Genomic DNA, 21,812 nt, shown 5'->3' with positions numbered 1-21,812 from the left:
TCTCTGCTCTCTCAAATATATCTCTAGATTTCCCTTATTTCCTTAAAGACTCAGCTCAAATCCCATCCCAAGATGCTGATGCCTTCTTCTTTCAGAGTACTTTCATACACTCTCTAGAGAGCTTGTATATCCCTAGTTATTTATATATTATCTAACCCCTTAGAATGTTTACTCCATGAGATCAGGGACTGTGGGGTATTTTTGGTTGCTTACACTTTTACTTTCCTTTTATCTCTAATGTTTAGTACAGTGCTTGGCACATAGGATATGTTTAATATATGCTTATTGATTGACATTCCTTTCGATATTTGCCAGTTTGCCAGTGGTCTTCCTAAAATATGCCACTCAGAACTGGGCAAAATTTTGCCTATGTGTTCTGACTGATTCTTTAGGACTATCACTGTCTATTTGTTAGACATGGCATGCCTCTCTTAATGTAGTCTAAGACCACATTATCTTTTGTCAATTATTTGTAATTAATAAAAATTTAATTAAAACAGTTGCTTAGAAGACATTATGCTCAAAGCCTAAATTCGTTTTGGAGCCACCTCCTTTTCCTAAATATGTTTAAGAAATGTCTATGATCCCTCTTATAATATGATTTATTAGGTCCTTTCCAGTTCTCACCATCTGTGAGTCAATGAGTGATAATTCCATGGGCCTCTGTGCAAAAGCACAGAGAATGAGAGTGAAACCAGTGAAACCAAAAAGGAAAGGAAAATAGTGGAGAAAAACACAAAGTTTTTTTTTTTCCCCACAATATGGAAGTTCCAAGATAGTGGTTGGTTCATATAATCTGAAAATTGGAAAGAACATAGGGGGAGGAAGAGAGAGAGACAGAGACAGAGACAGGGACAGAGAGACAGAGTCAGAGAGAGAGAGAGAGAGAGAGAGAGCTTTTATTAAGTGCTTACTATGTGCTAAGCTCTATACTGAGTGCTATGGTACAATACAAGCAAAAAAGACCACCTGCCCTCAAGGAGCTTACATTCTAATGAGAAATGACAATACCTAAAGGGGAGATGGAAAACATGGGGGTGAGGTGGGATACACTGCAATGTAATGTGAAATGTACCAGGAAATGACGTAGAGGAGCATGGGCTCCTGCAAGATAAGACACAAACTTCATTAACAGAGCCAAGAGATACAGGAGTGGTGCCAGGGCTCCCTGTGGGGAGGAAATACAGGTGATGAATACAGAAGTCATAGTGTGGAGTAGACAGAAGTGGCCAGCTAATTCTGACTTGATATTAAGGGATAGGGATAGAAACTATACCTATAATTTCACTGTGATGGGGAATTCCTAGTGAGGAAACTCCTTCAGCTAACACAATTTTGTATATTTTCTGCAATTTATAATCTTAAAGAGTTGCTTTGAGTTTTGAGAGATTAAGTGACTTGACAGGGTTATATAGCCAATAAGAATCAGAGGTAGGATTTGAACCGATATCTACCTGACTCTAAGACCAATTGTATATCCCCTGTATCATGCCATCTAAAACATGTATCAACTTCTCAACTAATTGTAGGTTTGTGCCAATATTTCTTCATATATTAGTAAAATTTAGTGGTGCACTCAACCCATTTCTTGCTACCTTGGGTTTGTTAGCAAATGGGCCCAAAAAACCATTGTGAACTGCAGCACTCATGCCCCCCATACCTATTTCATCTTGGGGGAGGGGAGGTAATTGTCCCCCAACTAAAATCAAACGTGAATTTTTTTTTTGGTCCAACTTTGCTTCAACTTTCTATGTGACTTTGAGTTACTTTCCTTCTCCTAAGTTCCCTACCTCAGATTTCTGCATGTCTAAAACTTGGCTGTGTACTGGGTGACTATTATACCTTAAAAACCAAATGATGAATTTGGTTCCTTTTCTGCTGTTGAGCTGACAGATGAGGATACTCACACACATGGATCCAAGGGCAAGACTTGACACTTCAGGTGTGATGATGAGTTATTATGTAAATGTATTCCAGAAGGACGACGCTTTTGAAGAAACTCCCACACATTAAGCTTCTCACATGGCACTGGTTTTAGCTCATTATTCACGATGCTGCCGTGAATAATTTTATTCGGGACCCGTGAACTTTTTACTGAATAGCTATAGTATTTGAAAAGTGCAGAGTAGTCAAATAAACCATTCCAATGTATGAAGGCATAGAATAGCTTTGCTTCAGGCCCACCCACACCTGCTTCCCAGCTGTTCTAAGGACACCTCGGATTGTATACTTCAAGGTCACCCAGAAGTCAGGTTCTGGTGACTGATTCAGGTTGATGGATTGTTTCAGGGAGTACAAGTATGCTACAACAGAGCAAATAAGAATCTTTTCTTATTATATCCTAAAGCAGTTGGATAAATGAGAGGCAGCATGAGGTAGTAGGAAGAACATGGAGCTTGCTGGCAGACCTGTATTTCAGTCCAGACCCTGTCACTTACCAGCTCTGTGACCTCGGACAATTTATTTCCTTTCTGTGGACCTCAGTTTCCCCAGCTATAAAAGGAGGAATTTGGACTAGGAGATCTTATCAGTCTTTGCCAGCACTAAGTCTTAGTTCTTAGAAGTGTTGGCATTAGGAATTATTACTGTTCCTACAGACTTCTTTAACTCAGGACTCTGTTTGGGTTTTATTTTCATGAAAACCTTGGAGTAATGAGAGGAAATTAAGAAGCTGTGAACTTTGCAGCCTTAATTTTCTAGAAAGCTGTTTATTATAATACGGAAGAGACAAAAAATATTGTCTCAAGATATCTGGCACACAGAAAATTTTTATTAAAAAAAGGATTTAGCTTGACTAGCCAAATTTCAGAATATTTACCAGCCAAGCCTTAGTGTTTTAGTCAAGGAGTCAGCCGTAGATGAGCAGAACTGGCAACTAGTCTAAGAGTCAGGAAATCTGGACACATATCCTGGCTCCTCTACCTTCTAGCTACCCATAGAAGCTCAATGAGTAATTTGACTTCTCTGGGCCTCAGTTTTACCAGCTATAAAATGGGGGTGATAATGGTTGCATTTTTTAACTCACAACTCACTGTATTACTCTGAGGTAGGTAATGAATACAGGTAAAAGACTTTTCAGATTATGTGGTGCAGTGGAAAGTGTAAGACATGTAAAATCAAAGATGCAAATGCCAGTTCTATCATTTACTGACAGTTTGACTTTGGGCATGTCACTTCAGGTCTCTTGACCTCAGTTTCTTCATTAGTAAAAATGAGAAGGTTGTACTAAACGATTTCTAAGGGCCCTTCTAGCCCTAAATCTCTTTGATCCTCTGATCTGATTAGTATCTTCACATACATTGGCATGATTTGCTGGGGATGGTGGGAGACAGAGGCATAGATTCTAAGCCCAGTGACATAAAACAATAAGGTCATGCGTTTACAACAGCTTGTCCACATGGGATTTTCATGGATTCTTGCGGGGTCTGTTTAATAGAAGCATTATTTCAGAAAGTCTAGTTTTAATAATATTCTAACAAGGTCAAAGAAACCTCATTGTCCCAATGCCTTGTGCGTATCAGGTGCTTGTAAAACATCTCATCTGCTTGTTTGATTAACAAGAACATAAAACATGAGAAGAAAAATTCAAAATCTAATAAATTAAACCTGTGGAAATTTTCTGACATTATTATCATTGCCAAAGAAGGCAGTTAGGTGATGCACAGTTAGGTAGAATACTGAACCTAGAATCGGGAAAATTTGTGAAACTCATTACCTGTATGACCCTGGGCAAGTCACTTAAACTCTGTATGACTCATTTTCCTTATCTGTAAAATAGAGACAATCATAGTACTTAACTCCCAGGTTTGTTGTGGGGATCAAATGAGATAATATTTATAAAGAACTGTGTAAATCTTTAAAAAAAGCTATGTAAATGAAAGCTATTAATATCATGAAAGATAGGGTAAGGTGATGCTCAATTTAGGGGGTTGCTGTTCTAGGTGTCATAGAAACCCAATTAAATGGACCCCAGTGCTATTCTGCAAGGTTTTTTTATACTATACATGTGGCCCATAGAGTTTATAGAGTATAGGATTACACAGATGGGCACACCCCACCTAATAACATTAATTGGCTCTTTGAAAGATGTTACATGAAACAAAATAACAGAGAACAGTTGGTTACATAGGAACAACATTATAAATGGCAGTTAAATTCCAGGGTAGCCAAAATTTAGACCATAAAAGCTTAAAAGAGGTCTTTACAGAGAACTGAAACTATAATAGTGAGTTAAAGGACCAAAGCCTAGGGGCAGAGCTAGGCTGAGCTCTAGGAAGATGGAGCAGCTTAAGATCTGGGGAGATCAGGTACCAAGGATGTTTCTGCAGCCTACAAAGAGGAGCCAGACACTGAGGACCCAATGCATCAAGAATAAAAAAGAAAAACTACTTCATTTTCACACAAGAGTTTGAGCTGCATGTTTGTATATGTCTGCGTGTACATGGGTGCTTCGTGTGTATGTGTGCAGAAAGGTAAGCCCTACACAAGGGACGGGAATCCTAGAAGCAACCCTTTAGGGTTGAAAGATTACTCAGCAATTGATGAGTAACATTTGGGAGAAGGAAAAGAAGGGGAGATGTCACTGTCATGGTCACTAGTATGAGAGAGAGAAAGTGGCAGAAAGGAGGGCAGCCATGGCTAGAAATATTCACTAGCAAAATATGGAAGGGGCATTGGAAGTTTGTTAGTGGGAAATTCATTGAACGTGGTCATGATGCCAACTGATAAAGATCTCTAAAAAGGGGACTTGTTTTATTTTTGGTGATTGGAAAGCAAGATGTTTTCTTTATAACTTTCTTTTTAAAATAATTATAAAATCACAGGATCATATAAATCTTGAGCTGGAAGGGACTGAGAGGCAATATGGTCGAACTCCTTTATTTTATAGATGAGGAAACTGAGTCCCAGAGGGGTTAAGTGACCTGGTCAAGGTCACCTAAGTCTAAAAGGTTAGAGGTAGAATCTGAACCCAGGTCTTCTTACTCTAGATCCAGGACTGATTTTGCTATATGCCCTTGAGTCTTTCAGTTTATCTCTTGAATCGTGAACAAAAAAAGCAGGCTCTCAAAACTTTTCAATGGGGGGCAGAATTGAAAAATTATGTTGGTCAGGGCTAAATAAGGCAGAGTATGCCCAGACACACAAACAAAATCAGAAAATATATTGTTATACAAAATAAGGATAGATGGGATATATACTGTTCATTTTACTTTTTGTGATATTATGGACTGCTTAAGGCTTGTATCTGAACTTTGTACATATGAGGGCAAGATATTTAATTTTCTAGGGAGTCAAGGAAGTCTTCCCTGAAGAAGAAAGATGGGAGTTTCATTGATGGAGGAGGGAGAATGACTGGTGGACTTGGAGAAAAATGTTGGTACAAATGGAAATCCAATATAAAATAGCCATGCTGTTAACAGTGTTCAGATTGGAAGAAGGGGGCAGAAAATAGGTTAATTTGGCATGGCAAATAAAGATTTTTGGTAAATGAAGACAGTTAAGTCAACCTTCCTATCATATTTTTCATCATTGCCAGTGTTCAACAGAGCACTGGACTAGTAAGTAGGAGACTCCAACTCCTTCTCTAGTACTTACTCTCTGTCTGTTTCCTCATCACTGTGTAGTTGAGTCAGAAGACATGGTTTCAAATTCCACCTGAGATACTTACTAGCTGCATGCCTCTGGGCAAGTAATTTCATTTCTCTGTGCCTTAGTTTACTCCTCTCTAAAAATAAGAAACTGGGATATGATGGTTCTTTTAGCTCTAAATCTATGATCCTCTGTTCCGTAAAATAGAGGTAATAATATCAGAGTTGTTTACATCACAGGGTTGTTGAGAGAATCAAATAAGATAGTGTATTAAAAGTTCCTTGAAAATCTTAAAGAACTATTGTTGTCATTTGGCCGTGTATGACTCTTCTTGAGCTCATCTGGGGTTTTCTTGGCAAAGGTACTGATGGATTGCCATTTCCTTCCCCAACTCATTTTGCAGATGAGGGAACTGAGACAAACAGGATTAAGTGACTTGCCCAGGGCCACACAGCTAGTAAATGTACAAGGCCAGATTTGAATTCAGGAAGATGAGTTTTCCTGACTCTAGTCCCAGCACCCTATCCACTGCTCCACCTAGCTGCCAAAAGCACTATATAAAATTTCCATTATTACTGTTGTTAATATTTTATTAGTGGCAATAAAAGCTGTGGGGAAAACAATCTAGTTGTAGTGTTTATGCTCAAGGAAAGAGCAACCTACTTTGACGTTCCAAAAAAATGAATCTCAGACAGAAATACAAAAAAAAAAAAAAGCCAGATATGCTCTTATTTTCTTCCTTTTTTTTTTTCTTTTTAGTAACCTGTCCATCATCCCAGGAGGTATTCATTTAGTGAAATCACTAATATTCTAAGTATTTTTCTGTCACTTTTTGTAAATCATTACTTCCTTGGAAGATGGGCCATTTGCAGCATGAGCATGATTGACTATGAGTTTAGTCTTGCAAATGTCAGTCTTGGATCCTGGTCTCTATATCACTTGATCCTCTTAACATGCCTACTACATGTAATATTCACCCCTTTTTTTTTTTTACAAACCAAGAAAATTGGGCACAGCATGGTTAAATGATTTACACTAAATCATTCACCAAGTCCATGATGCGAAGAAAATCAGAATTTTTAATTATTGGCTCCCCACTTCATACTTATTTCACTGGGTCATCCGTCCTCTCTTATTTTTTTCACCAAATTGTACTGAGTGGGAATGTATCTTTAGCAGGAAGTAATCTGCTAAGTCCTGCTAGATACAGGGGCTCAAGAACAATTTAAGAACCATTTCTGAGTTTTTATTTTTGTGAACAGAATTCAGAAATCTCTGCACTTGACAAACAAAACCATAAGGGAAAAGGAAGATCATTTTAGTGGAAAATGTACTTGAGTGATTTCATCGAGGTCCACATCTGCTAAATGAACCTCAGTTTGCTCATCTGTAAAATGAGGGGATTGGACTAGACGACCTCTATTATTCAGTCAAGTTCTATGAACGACTAGTGCATTATGTGCTTTAATGAGTTCCATGTTGTAGGAGAGCTTATTCTCAAGTCTATGCATCTCATGGGACTGATAGTCATGAACCACGAAGAACCAAAATTGACTCAATAGGTTTGAAAGTGTTTCTGTGAAAAATGCTCCAGTATTTCTGCCAAGGATGAGTTTCCTCTTACTTCAGGGAGAGTCACACACTGGAAGTCAGATGCATCTTGAGACACTTTCTGTAGACAACACTGTTGGCTCTCACGTGTTCCTGAAATGGACTGCAGGCTGTGCCACATACAATGGTGTAAGCCAAAGGACATTGGCTCTCTCTTTAACCAGCAGGACAGGACACCATAGAGTTCATCTGAAAATTAGGACAGAGAAGAAGAAGAAAAACACTCAGCATCTGGACAATTGAACTGTTTTACATCTGTGCTTCCCTCCAGACTTTCATTTCTCTTTGGTTGGATCCCTCCTCAACCTTGTGTGTGTCTTCACTGCTTAAATATTACTGCTGCTGCTACTACTACTACTACTATTACTATTGCTACTACTATTTGTAGATAATTGGTAGAACTGAATATCCCTATACTATGGTTTAATTTTTTTCTCTCCTCCCCCAGTTCTGTCCCCTAAATGAATGGATGGTTGTGTTGCATATCAATATTTTCATGTTTGATAGCACATTTTGGATTCCTCTGGGGGAGGAGAAGCAGGGACTAGTGATTCTCAAAGCATGTAAACATGAACAGCATCAATTAAAAATGGGGAAAAAAGAGAATTTCATACAAATTGTCCCCATCTATTAAATGCAGGGCACACCATTTAGCAGCTAGGTAGGAAGACATAAGTTCAAATCTAGCCTCAGATATTTAATAGCTCTATGGTCTTCTGCTTATCATTTAACCTCTATGGACCTCAGCTTCCTCATCTCTAAAATGGGTTTAATAATCGCACCTACCTGCCAGAGTTGTTGGGAGGATAAAATGAGCTAATTTGTATAAAGTGCTTTACAAATCTTAAAGCTTCATATAAATTCTATCATTATTATTATTATTAGCTAAAATACAGTAGTCAATAGAACAATTTGTCAAGTTTGGTGCTACTAAATTGCTTTCAGATTTCCAAGTTCCTTAGTGCATAAAATAATTATCTTTCATAGTGGCAAGTCTGAAAGGTAAATATGAGGATATCAATAATTAACAATGAGGAGGATTACTAGCAATTTTATAAAGCTTAAGGTTTGCAAAACACTTTACATATGTGTTTTTCATGTGCTCTTCATAACCCTGTGTGGTAGATGCTATTATTATCTCCATTTTACAAATGAGGAAACTGAGGCTGAGAGCTTAAGTGACTTACCCAGGTTAACACAGCTAAGTGTGTGAAGCAGGATTTGAAAATTAGATTTTCCAGACACCAATACCCATATGCTATTCACTATTCCAAACAGCTGCCAATATATAATAGTTGTAGAAGATGCTTATGTTGTAAAGTAATATAATAAACTACTCTGTTATTGACAGACATTCAGATGTATAATGAGGCAGCTAAGTACCATAGTGAAATGAGTGCTAACCTTGGAGTAAAGAAGACCTCAGTTCAAATCAAGTGGCTTAACATCTCTCAACCTTAGTTTCTTTATATGTAAAAAGGGGATAATAAAATCAACTACTTCATAAGGTTATTGTGAGGATCACATGAAATAATATTTGTAAAACATTTAACCAACTGTTATAGTCATTTTCTAGTTATGTCTGATTCTCTTTAACCCCATTGGGGGTTTTCTTGGCAAAGATACTGAAGTGGTTTGCCATTTCCTTCCCCAGTTCATTTACAGATGAGGAAACTGAGGCAAGCAGAGTTAAGTGACTTGCCCAGGGTCACACAACTAGTAAGTGTAAGGCCAGGTTTGAACTCAGGAAGATGAGTCCTGCTGACTGTAGGCCTGGTGCTCTGTGTACTATGGCACCTCCTAGCTGCCCCCAAGCACTCAAAACCCTATAAATACATCAATACATCTTCATCATTACTATGACATAGCATTCAGCAAAGTTGACCTCTGTATAACACCGTGCCTGTGTATGTGTGTTTGTGAAATCTTCATCTGTGCTATAAAAGAGTACTGCTGTCTTTGTGCTGCACTGAGTAGCAGATGAGGAGAGAGAGAGAGAGAGAGAGAGAGAGAGAGAGAGAGAGAGAGTATGAACACTAAGGAAAAACATTGTTTTTGTATTGGGAATGGCACCATCTTTTTTGCAGAGTAGTCTAAACCACTAGTGACAAGCATATAGTGAGAAAAATTGAGCCAAATTTACTTATAGTAGCAAAGAACCTTCGATATTTATTACTTGGTAGGATCAGGAAAAAAGGAAACAAGCATTTATTAAGCACCCACTATAATCCAGGCGCTGTGCTAAGCACTTTACAAATATTATCTCATTTGATCCTCTTGAAAACCCTGGGAGATAGCTACTATTATTATCTTCTTCTTACAGCTGAAGAAATTGAGGTAGGTTTAGGTTAATTGACTTGCCCAGGATGACACAGCTAAGTGTCTGAGACAGGGTTGAACTCAGGGCCTGACTCCAGGCCCTGTACTCTCTCACTGCCTCTTGAACTCAGCTTGAGTGATTGATGATAAAACAATGACATTTATTTTTATGATACTTTTCTCTTTAAATAATTTATTAACTTAGAATCAACAAACATTTTATTACAAAGAACAAAAAGAAAATGACTATATGAAGCTAACTTCTGTTACATTCATTTTTTTAAACTTAAATGTTAAATTGAGGGAAGACTTTTGGGAAGGAAAAGATGGTATTGCCTTCAATAAAAAAGAAAAGGTAACTGAAGTATTTTTAAGAAAATTCACAGAAGAAAATAGAAGGAAGCCCAGAAGAAAAGCAGGACACATTTGAAAGTGACATGTTAAATGTATTATCCATGTCTTAAAATAAACAAACTATACACAGTAGAGATTTGTGGTTTCCCATACAATACTTTTTCTACTCTCCTTTGTATTTTGAATTGTTCTCTCTCTCTCTCTCTCTCTCTGTTAAGTTCTTAATTTTGAAATGGCAAACTTTAAAAACTATAAATTATATTTAACACAGTAGTAACAAAATTATTCTTTTGAATTTTTTTTGTTTTCTTCAACATATTTTTGCAATATTTTATTGATACTTTTGTCTTTTTTTTTTTTGTACCTTAAGTGCTACTCACCAACTTGTCCCTCACCTACCAACAGAAGCTCTCCTTTGTAACAAATTATTCAAGTGAAAAAAAGTTAGCATACTGGTCATGTCTGAAAATGTCTCATTCTCTAGTCGGCTGCCTCTGTGCAGATGTGAGAAATGCGCTTCATCATTATTCTTTTGAAGTCATGGTTAGTCTCTACATTTAGTAGACTGTAGAAACACAGGATTCTCTATTCAGTGTAGATAACCGCTATATTAAATCAGAGCTCTGAAGTCTTTCAAAGTTGCTCTCCTTTATGTTGCTGAGTCATCAGATAAAATGATTTGCTGTTTCCACCCATTTTATTTTGCATCAGTTCGCACAAGTCTTCCCAGATTTCTCTGCATCTATCCTATTTGTCAGTTCTTTTTGTGCAATACTATTCCATCATATTCAGATATTGCAGTTTGTCTAGCTCTTCTCCAGCTGTATCTCACTTTAAGATATTATTCACAGACCATTGTTCCCTGATGCTTTAGTTATAATTTAAGTGTATTCAAGTTTTGCACATACTATCACCCTTTGTGCCTCAAAACAACACAGTGAGGTAGCTATTATATGTATTGGTATCCTCATTTTACAGATGAAGAAACTAAGGCTCAGAAAGGTTAAATGACATGTCTATTTTCACATAGCCAGTAGTATCAGAGGTAGGATTTGAACTCAGGTCTTCCTGCTATCCATTAAAATAATGGTTCTCAAACTTTTTGGTCTCTTTATACTCTTAAAAATTATTGAGGGTCCCAAACTGTTTTTGTTTGTATGGTTAATTATGTGCTTAATATCAATATATTAATACCAATATATTTATATTTACCACATTAGAAATTGATAAAATAGAAACATATAAAATGTTTATTGATTCATTTAAAATAACAATAATAAATCCATTAAACATTAACATAGCCTTTTAATGAAAAATAACTACATTTTCTATAACAAAAATAATTTTGTAAGAAAGGTAGACTTGTTTCAAATATTTTTGCAAATGTCTGGCTAAATAGAAGATAGCTGGAGTCTCATTTCTGCTTCTAAATTCATTCTATTTTGAAATGGTATTTTGGTTGAAGTAGATAAAGAAAATCCAGCCTCACAAAGATATGTAGTTGGAAAAGAGAGAAGTAGTTCAGTAGGCAAAGTCTTAGAATTATTATGAAAATACTTTTGCTGGGTACCGTTAGGTGGCACAGTAGATAGAGCAGTGGTCCTGAAGTCAGGAGAACCTGAGTTCAAATCTGGCCTCAGACCAAACACTTGACACTTACTAGCTATGTGACCCTGAGCAAGTCACTTAACCACAATTACCTAAAGAAAAAGAAAATACTTTTGCCCTCACAGACCCCCTAAAAAGATCTCAGGGATTCCCAAGGCTCCACAGACCACACTTTGAGATACGCTGCACCATACCAGCTTGGCTCTTACCATGTTTTTTCAGCTTATTAAAATTAGAACAATCAATTTTAACACACAAGAAACTGAAACTAATGTCAAGTACCTTTGCCACAAAGATGCTCACACCATTCTTCCTAATGCACTTAACTCTCCCTTTAATGTTTAATTCTCTGTCAAAACCACCACCCAGATGTGTCCAACTTTATCGAAATTTCGCAAACCTCAATTTAGGAAACATGTTTCTTCTTATTGTTACATGTTCCCTAGGGCTCCCTCCCAGGATTTAAAAAATTAGGCCTAGATTAGCTATCTTTCAGTATTGGACCATTTACTTTGAAATGATGACTAACCGTAACTATTTAAGACAACAAAAACATTTTAAAAATTAAAACCCAACCACAAACTCATTTTTCTTATGTTGAGCACATACATATAGGATCACGGATCCAGAACTAGAAAAGATTTTAGAGGTCATCAAGTTCAACTCTTTCATTTTACAGGCAAGGAAACTGAGGCCTAGGGAAGTTAAGTGATTTGTATCACATTTCCACCTAAACTTCAGGTTAATTTCTCTGGGTTAGTGTAGGATGCTGACTTCAAAATAAACCTAACCATTTATTACTAGCTTCATCCCTGTGTTACTATGTACCTAACTCAGCACGATATTGGGCCCTGTCAGCCTCATTTTCCCAAAAAGAGAAAATATTGATAATGTGGACAAAGAGTGAGATGATAGTGGAACTTGATATTGATTAGAGATTCACGATCTTATCATTGTGAGTACTCCGTTCCAAAGGCACAGGCTGAATCTCATCTGCACTTTCTTGTTCTTTGTCCACAAGAATATGGTTTCTAATCCATCTTCTCTCATAACCCTCTAAATATGGCTTTCCTGATTTTATTGAGACCTTGTACTCTAGGTTATTTAGCATTTTGTAGGTACCAGTGTACCATTTGGGCTATCTGCTTGTTATCTTTTGATCTCACTATAAACCCATCCATTTCCTTTTCCAATCACACATTTCCTGAATGGTATCTTTTACTATCATTTCTTGCATACAATCCCTCACTGTCAATATGATGCAACCTGGTTACACCCATCATGCATCTCTCCATTGTCCTATGACTCACTTGGAAGCCTGAACCCTAATAGATTATAGTGCTCCATGTATCATTGCAATATAGCATCTCTGGAAGAATATTGATGTTAGAAAAATGAGATTGTTGGCTTAGCATGTTGTGGATCTGAAATCTCTTCAATATAGTATACTTATGGACTAATTCAATACATTACCCATCTAACTGTGTGTTATAGTCTCAGCAACAGGCATTCATCATCCCTTTGGTTTTATCTGTTTGATTGACACTTTTTGAGGGGCTGAGAATATTACTGAATGGACTTTGTAGTGTTGTGGGCCTAGATGAAATGTCACCATCGAACCTGAGGTCCTGGAGGACTATGTCATCCATGCAGATTCTGTCTCCCTTTTGGACTCAGCCTAGAACATCCTCTATAACAATTAATTAGAGAAAATGGAATTTGAATCCTTCAAATGCCTCAGGTGAATACTAGTAGTTAGTGGTTGTAGGAGGAAGGATATTTGGATTAGAGTCTGTTTTTAGGTAGAAATATAATGTAAAGCAGGAGGTAACTAGGTTGCCTAGAATCAAATAGCAGACAATAGAGGGGAGGGTTAGACTTGTAATTTCTGCAATTAAAAAGAAAGAATCACTAATGTGATTAGTGTCTATCAGGATATGAAGAAGAGAAAGACACCTTTTACTTGGGCTTTTGGGATTCCACCTCAATGCAACAGCATGATAGTACAATAAAGAGACCATGTAGCTGGAGCAAAAGTCAGGCAGGTGGCCTAACGGAATATGCATGCATTCACATGTCTACCGTTCAGGGAACTGAATTTTTGCACACCAAGTACCAGAGTGTTAGGCATATGCATTTCCCCTTCCAACAGCAGTCAAAAGATCTGGAATTGATGTTCATGAAATAGTATAGTTGAGGAAGAAATCCAATTACTGAGCTAATTAGCACCTTGGAGTAGTAAGCACCAAATTTACACTAAGAAATCACAGGGGAAAACTCAAGTTATTCACTGCAGTTTAAAATTCATCTTCTTAGACAGTCTGGTTGACAGCCAGGGACCCTGGGGCACATAGGCAGTTTAGTTTAGTTATTGTTGAACGGAATTTAACACTGGGAATTCTATCTATCACTTTTAAGAAGAAACCGGTCTTTCAGTTAATAGATTTTTAGAAAGTGTTCTAATTCCTGAAGAAATTTGGTAGATGGTTTGTGGGTTGGCTTAGTTCCTTTCTAAAAGTTATTTATTCTGCCCCTAAAAATTTCATTTTCCTAGCTTTTGTGATAAAAATTAAAATTCTGCTTGAGTAATTTTATGCAAAGATAGGATTCCTATCTTCATAAAGAGGATTTTTTTTTGCTGGAATCTTATGACCTTTTTATTTTCAAAGATTACTCACAGCACTCTTAGAAGGGAACAACAGTAGAAGTTTGTTCACTGGTAACTGCTTGGTTAGGGGTAGGGAAAATCATTACATTCTTACCAACCCAACTGCCATACCCATTCTGTGAAGCTCATAAACATTCTTGGTTGTCTGGCTCTTAAATGTTTGAGGGAGTGAAGAGACAATGAGATTTAATGGAAAGAATGCTGTCTTTGGAATCAGGTAAGATTTCAGTTTGAATATTTATCTATTAATGAGGTAGGACTACTAGCAAATCCTTTAACCTCTTTGAGGTTCTGTTTCCTCATTTGTAAAATAGGGAGAATAACAACTAAGTCAGGCAATACAAATCAATACATTGTTCATAGATGAAAATGTATGACTTATTGGACACTTGATAGAGTCTACTATCTCTTAGTGAGAGATGGGAGACATGCTTCACCATCCACCCACAGAATTCACTATTGGAAACTGCATTGGTCGGAGTTCAGTATTTAGCACAGAGCCTGGAACATAATAACTGTTTAATAAATGCTTGTTAGTTGATGGACTGACACCACAATGTTTATTGACTGCTTAATAAAATAAGTATCAATATCAACTCTAAACGATGTATGACGTAACCAATGTCAGCTATTCACCCTTCTGTTTCAGTAAGCATCCAGAATGAAAACCATCCATAGCAAGATCCCCTTTACCTTTCCACATTCATATGCAGAGCCTTGGACTTGAAGCCTGGGAACTTCAGTTTGAATTCCAACTTGCTAGCTTTAAGACCTAAGTCAAATAGTCCCACCTCTTATAGCCTCAGTTTTCTCATATGTAAAATGGCAATAATATTTTACCTCTCAGGCTTATTGTGAAAATCCATTATAAACCATAAAGAATTATATTAATGCCGATCATTGTTATTGTTATTTATTCTTTGTTCAGTCATGTCCAACTCTTCATGACCCTACTTGGAGTTTTCTTGGCAAAGATACTAGAGTGGTTTTGCCATTTTCTTCTCCAACTCATTTTACAGATGAGGAAACTGAGGCAAAGAGGGTTAAGTGACTTGCCCAGGGTCAAATAGCTAGTAAGTGTTTACAATCTAGATTTGAAATCAGGAAGACTCATCTTCCTGACTCCAGGCCAACATTATCCACTGTGCCACCTAGCTATTTTATCTATTACTATCTAACAGAATCATAATATATTTTTTGTAAAAAAAATCTGTTCTTACTAATCTGTGAGGTGAAGGAAAACCCATGTAGGAAGCATTTAGAACTCAATTCAATTCATTTGCATTATTTTCTGGCATTAGTTATAAAATAGCATCACTGTATATGCCCAGTACCCTTAGATTGGGGAGGTGTTTTAGACTAGGCCTGACTCAGACTGATCTGATGTTTCAGTTTTGAGACTGGAGTGGTACCTGTGCAACTTTGGCAAATACCCTTTTTGGTCCTAATTTCCTCCTCTATAAAATGAGGAGGTTGGAAGAAGGAACCTTGTAACTTTAAATCCATGGTCTTATCTATGTGTGTCCCATCTCTTAAGGTAGCAGCTGGTTACTATAAGTTGAAAAGCTCTCATTGTGACTTCTTTTTTTACTGGTTTGTTCCCTTCTCAGCACAAGACGAGTGGACAACTCAAATACAAGACTGGCAGTTCAAATTGAAAAAGATCCAGGTATGGCAAGAGCCTCTTTTTCCCCTCATCAGAAATGTAGATGGGTTTTTGCTGGGAACTAAGCAGGGGAAATTAGGTTCACGTTGTTTTTAATAATCATTGTGGGAACAAAGCACATTGGGGCAAATATGTTTAGAATAAAATACAATTCTGCAAGAGGACTGATTAAACCCCCTGATTTGGTATGGAAATACATTCACTGGTTATTCTGAACTGATTAGGTAGCTCTTGAGTAGTGAATAACTTTGTTAATCAAGATATTTGAGTTTGTAAGTAATAAATACCAAACTTAGGCAGCAAATCTTGAAATCCAATTGGTCTTCAGTCACACAGTACCTTGAACAAATCAGAATTAAGCTGCCCTCCACAAGGAAAACTTTCCTGATTCCATGGCCTAGAATCTACAAAAGGTTCCAATATAAAAACATGTTGTTTTTCCTCCACAATTTGTCTCACTTTCAACTATCTATTTATTCTTATTCTTTTCTTTTCTTCAAAGAGCAACTAAATCTTCTATAACCTGTGTCCCCAAATTCTGAATGTTCTCTCATCCACACCATCTCTCTTTAAGTATTCACGATACCAGTGAAGTAGTTAATGCCCAGGAGGGAAAAAATGTATCTGGTATGTTGTCTGCATTTGTATAGCCTGTGTGCCTAAGGGCTAGGATATGATGATTTGAAAATACCTGAATGGATACTCACCTGGAAATGTATGTCTGTTGAACTTAAAAAAAAAATGTAACTACATATCTAGCAAGTATGGTGGATCAACGTCTCTGAATCCATGAAACTATGTAATATCTATCTCAGCTATAAAGGTGATCTCTATTCTTACACATCTGTGTTATCCTCAGCCAACCACAAATGTTGCCCCATTGTAACTGTAATTGCGATAATATTGTCAAAGTATTTTAAGCAAGGGATAAAGGTCTGTTTATTCTGGTGCCCATTGTTTAAAATATATCTTCTAGTCTCTCTACATATTACCTATTTGTATATATTATCTACATAATATAGGTATATTATCTATAGATGTGTATATTTCATTATATATAGTTATATCTATATCTTTGTAGCTATCTGTGTGTGTTATGTAGATATCTATATAGACATCAGCAGTTGGGGATAACTAAGACTCCTTTGAGTATCTTATTCTAAGCACCAAGAACTTTCAGCAGGCTTTATATAAGACTGACTATAAGCTGTGCGTCACTATAACAAATGAATGCAGTAGGCAGGTCAAGCAAGCAATGTGTCAGGGGCTTTAGTTACATTGATACTTTATAAGGTTATGCAACACTGTCTCAGGTCATAGGAAATTTATTTCATTTCATTAATCATAATTAGGCTATAAACACAATCACACTTTAATTCTCTTTTCTGCTTCTGGCTGTCGTTGAGGACATTCATCATCTGATGTTATTTCATAGATCAATTGAAACATTGATTCCTGATGATGCCAGTGCTTAAGTTAGCCTGAGGATGAGAAAGAGTGAAAACCCACTCAGAAGCCCCAAGCAAGCATTAGGTTCATGTTGTGTGTCTGGCAGTGTTGGCTCATGGAGTACAGCCCAGGCTACACTGCATTTGTGATTGTTCCCTGAATATTCAAGTCAAAGCAGATTCTGAACTTCAGCGGTAGCACGGTAAGGTAGCAGAAGTAGTACTACTAGATTCAGAGTTAGAGATTCTGGGTTCATTCTGGGCTCTGCTACTTATTACCTTTGTGACCTCTCACAAATACCTTGAATTCTCTATGTCTTTGTTTCCTCATCTGTAAAATGAGGGAGTTGGATTAGAGAGTCTCTAAAATCGCTTCAAGCTCCAAGTTTATGATCCTATGAATTTGTGCTCTCAGAGAATTTATACTCTGAGAAATTGTTATGTATGTGATATGTGACATATGGCATTATATATTGTTCATTACAGCTATTAGAGAGGGAGAGGAGCTAACTTATGAGCTATGGTGCAAAGATCACAAGTTTTTAGGAGCACTTTACTTCAATAAGCTCAAAATGTTTTGTAGGCATTATCTAATTCATGGAGCGCATGGAATCCTCTGCAAATTCTAAATTTTTTGCATGTAATTATTTGACAAAATGTAATGCATAAAAACATTCAACTGAATATAATTTGATTCTTATGATTCTTCTTTAAGGAAATGATGACAACAATCTGAATTCCATCTTCTATGAGCATTTGACAAGATCTCTACAAGTATCTCTTTGTGGAGATTTGGTTCTTGGCCGCTGGGGTAATTACAGCTCTGGAGACTGCTTTATTTTGGCTTCAGATTACCTCAATGCCTTTGTCCACCTAATTGAAATTGGAAATGGTCTTGTTACCTTTCAACTTCGAGGGTTGGAGTTTAGAGGTAAGAATTTTTCTTAAATTTTATTTCTATCTTTTGTTTTTATATCACCTTCATTTCCAAATATTTCCCTTCCCATTTCCCTACTTGGAAAGACGTCATTTGGGAAAGGAGAGGAAGAAGAAGACAAAGAAGAAGATGAAGAAGAAGAAGAAGAGAAAAAAGGATTTCAGCAAAACTAACACATCAAATGAGTTTGACAGTATATATATATATATATATATATATATATATATATATATATGTATTATAAAATGTTTCCCCCTCTGAAAAGAAAGGGGGAGGGAGCCAAAATTTACAGTGTCTCATCTCTTCTTTGGCTCCAAGCTTGGTCATTGTAAATACACAGTATTTATTTTGGGTTTTGTTATTATTCTTTCTATTTGTTTTAGCCATTATGTATATTAGTGATAAGGATTTTTTAAGTATCAGGAGTACTTTAAAATCACAGTAATTTAATTAATTTTAATTTAATTTAAAATAAAAATATGTAATTAAAATCCAAAAAATTATTGGATTCACAGAATTGATAAGAAATAATCATGTAATTATCAGAGTGACAAAAAAAAAAGTACACCTATCTCTCTTACTAGGGGAGACTCAAGAGGATAAGATTGTTGCATGGACTTTCTATATCCCTGGGTTACACACAATCCATCAGATAGTTGTCCCCTTTCTCCAATAAATCATGAGAAACTGGTACTCTGACATGTCTGAGAACTGACAGTCATATAACTAAAAAAAAAAATATATCAATTTAATTGGTTGATCAAATATGACCCATTGTTAGTTGGTCATTAAAGCCTGTCAGTCCACTTTTCCCATTAATATGAACCAAAAAAGATCAAATTTAAAATGTCATGAACCAAAATGGGATTGTAAGATAGATGTGTGTATACATGTATGTATTTATAGCACTGATGCCCCATCCTTCATAACTTAGTTAATTTCTATGTACTTTAAAAATAAGGTAATAGAACTTTGCAGTAACGTAATATTTGAGAGCTCTCCATCCATGTTAGGACTTTGAAGACTCTCTGATTTCATCTGTGCTCCCTCTATCAACAAAGATCATAAGATTAGCACAGTTCTAGATCTGGGAGGAACTTCAGAGGTCATGTGCCCTACCTACCCCTCTCATTTGGCATATTAGGAAATCAAGGCCCAAGAAGGCTAAGTGCCCAAAGTCACCCAGACAGAATATGTCCAAAATGGGCATTTAACCCAGATCTTCCTGACTCTTTGAGGCTCACTCTCCATCCACAATAAAGCGGTACTTCTCATTCAACTTATTAACATTTTAAAATAAAAAGGCAGCTGGGTGAAGCAGTGGAAGGAGCATTAGACTTAGATTCCGGAAGACTTGAATTCAAATCCTACCTCAGGCACTTATTTGCTTTGTAACCCTGTGCAAGTTATTTAACCTTTCTCTGCCTCAGTTGCCTCATCTGGAAAACAGAATGATAACAGTATCTACCTCCCAGAGTTGTGAGGATAAAATAAGACAGCATTTGTATAATGTTTTACAAACCTTACAATACTATATAAATACTAATTATTGTTATTATTATTATCATTATTACAGAGGCTGAGAGGCATAATCCATAGTGGTTAGAGAGAGGGCATCAGTCAGGAAGATCTTGGGGAAGAGAAAGAGGGAATACCTTGGACCTTTGGACATGATGTTATGGGTGGAGACTCTGGGGACATGAGGTCTGTGCTAGGGAGAGAGTAAAATGGAGCTCAAACAGGAAAAACTCATTTGAAATATAGCCCATGGAGGTTGGGGGTGGCATAAGAAGTCTGGATCTGGTTATCTTCCTATTTTAACTAATTATTTTCAGTCAGTAACTATGTGTTAAGCTCAGTGTTTTCTCACTACCAAAAACATCAACATCCTTTAGGCATCCTGAGACAATGACTCAATCCTTTCACTCTAGCTAAACTCTGATTTGAAAGTTAAAGCTCAATTCAAAAGCAGAGTGATACATCTTCAGTATATGTATTTGTGTAATCCTGGAAGTTTTAGAAATCTAATTTAGATTATTATACCTACATTATTATATTGTGTATTATATCAACTAATATACATGTTTATGTATCGTATTATTACATGATATTAAGCATTTTTATATTTTATTAAAACTAGACTCTATTATACCAGATTAGAAGAGAATAATGATCAGCATTCAAAGGATAGGCATGTTGTTCAGTTGTTTCAGTCGTGTCCAAATCCTCATGAGCCCATTTGGGGGTTTTCTTGGCAAAGATATTGGAATGGTTTGTCAGTTCCTTCTCCAGCTCATTTTACAGATGAAGGAAAAAAAAAAAAACCTGAGGCAAACAGAGATAAGTGACTTGCCCAGGGTCACACAACTAGTAAGTGTCTGAGGCCAGATTTGAACTCAGGAAGATGAGACTTTCTGACTCCAAGCCCAGCATTCAATCTACTGTGCCATCTAGCTACTCCCAAAGGATAGTCAAATAATAGCTGATAACTAACATTTATATAGTGCTTACCGTTGAGGTTGAGGGGCAACGTTGAGGTGCGTGGTGTATGGCAGGGTCCTCTTGAAAGAATTCGCTCAGGCTGTCTCCAAATGAAGTACAGGCATTTATTCTCTGTATTACACTAAGCAGGCTCTTCCGCCCCATAGGAGAGATGAAGCCTAAGGGAAATCTCAACTTAAAGAGGGAGGCTGGCTGCTTCAGGGAGATGGCTGCTTCAGGAAGATGGCTCCTTAAGGGAAATGCCCTTAAGGGAGATGCCCACTACCAGGAGAAGCTACGGATTCTGAAAGAGGAAAACCTGCATTGGGCAGGGAGATGGGGTAACCAGGGACACTTAGGCAAGGGGGCAGAAGTAGTTCAGAGTTTCAAGCATTTGTAGGCACATCATTATTCCATTGTTCAGCCCAGGGCAGAGGGGTGGAGGAGCCCCAGTTACTTCACTACTTCATTAACCACACTACTTGAATCGCCTCATCTCCTAAAGTGGCTTTAAGTGGTACTTGGGATAATGGGCTTCTCCTTGTCCAGTTTGTTTGAATCTCCTCATCTCCACCCCTCTCCCCTGCCCACCAAGAAGTAGGTGTCCACATTAAATTGCGGAAAAGGGCAAGGTCCTGCATTCCTCATTACTATGTGCCTAGCACTGTGTAAAACCCTTTACAATTATTATCTCATTTGATCTTCACATCAACACTAGGAGGTAGGTGTCATCCCTATTTTACAGAAGAGGAAACTGAGGCAAAGAGAGGTTAAGTGACTTGTTCAAGGTCACATAGCTAGTAAGTGTCTGAAGCTACATTTGACTTCAGGTGTTGATGACTCCAGGCCCAGGGCTCTATTCACTATACCATTTAGAGGTAGAAGAGATTTCAGAGACTATCTAGACAAAACTCATTTTACAGATGAGGAAACTAAGGCTTAAGTAATTTGCATAAGGTCACACAGTTAGCAAGCTTCAGAGACAGTACTTAAACCTAGGTCCTCTGATTCTGGACACAGTTATGTTTCCACTATATCAGTGATTCTTTGGTGGGGCTAGGCTTCACCTAGGTCCTTCTTTCTTTTTCTTTCTTTCTTTCTTTCTTTCTTTCTTTCTTTCTTTCTTTCTTT

At 37.1% G+C, this 21,812-nt stretch overlaps 1 protein-coding gene across 1 annotated transcript in view; it reads left to right on the top strand.

The window, feature by feature from the left end:
• Positions 1-21,812, top strand: part of LOC114049455 (pecanex-like protein 2) — a 369,169-nt gene that overhangs the window by 278,181 nt on the left and 69,176 nt on the right. The window contains exons 24-25 of the mRNA XM_027870706.1: positions 15,760-15,818; positions 17,979-18,194. Of these exons, the coding sequence (XP_027726507.1) occupies positions 15,760-15,818; positions 17,979-18,194 (275 nt within the window). The remainder of the gene's footprint in view (positions 1-15,759; positions 15,819-17,978; positions 18,195-21,812) is intronic.

This window comes from Vombatus ursinus, unplaced genomic scaffold (assembly GCF_900497805.2).
Source record: "Vombatus ursinus unplaced genomic scaffold, bare-nosed wombat genome assembly UNPS02014798.1, whole genome shotgun sequence".
NCBI lineage: Eukaryota > Metazoa > Chordata > Mammalia > Diprotodontia > Vombatidae > Vombatus > Vombatus ursinus.
The sequence above is the reverse complement of the archived record's forward strand: the minus strand, read 5'-3'. Positions and strand labels throughout refer to the sequence as shown.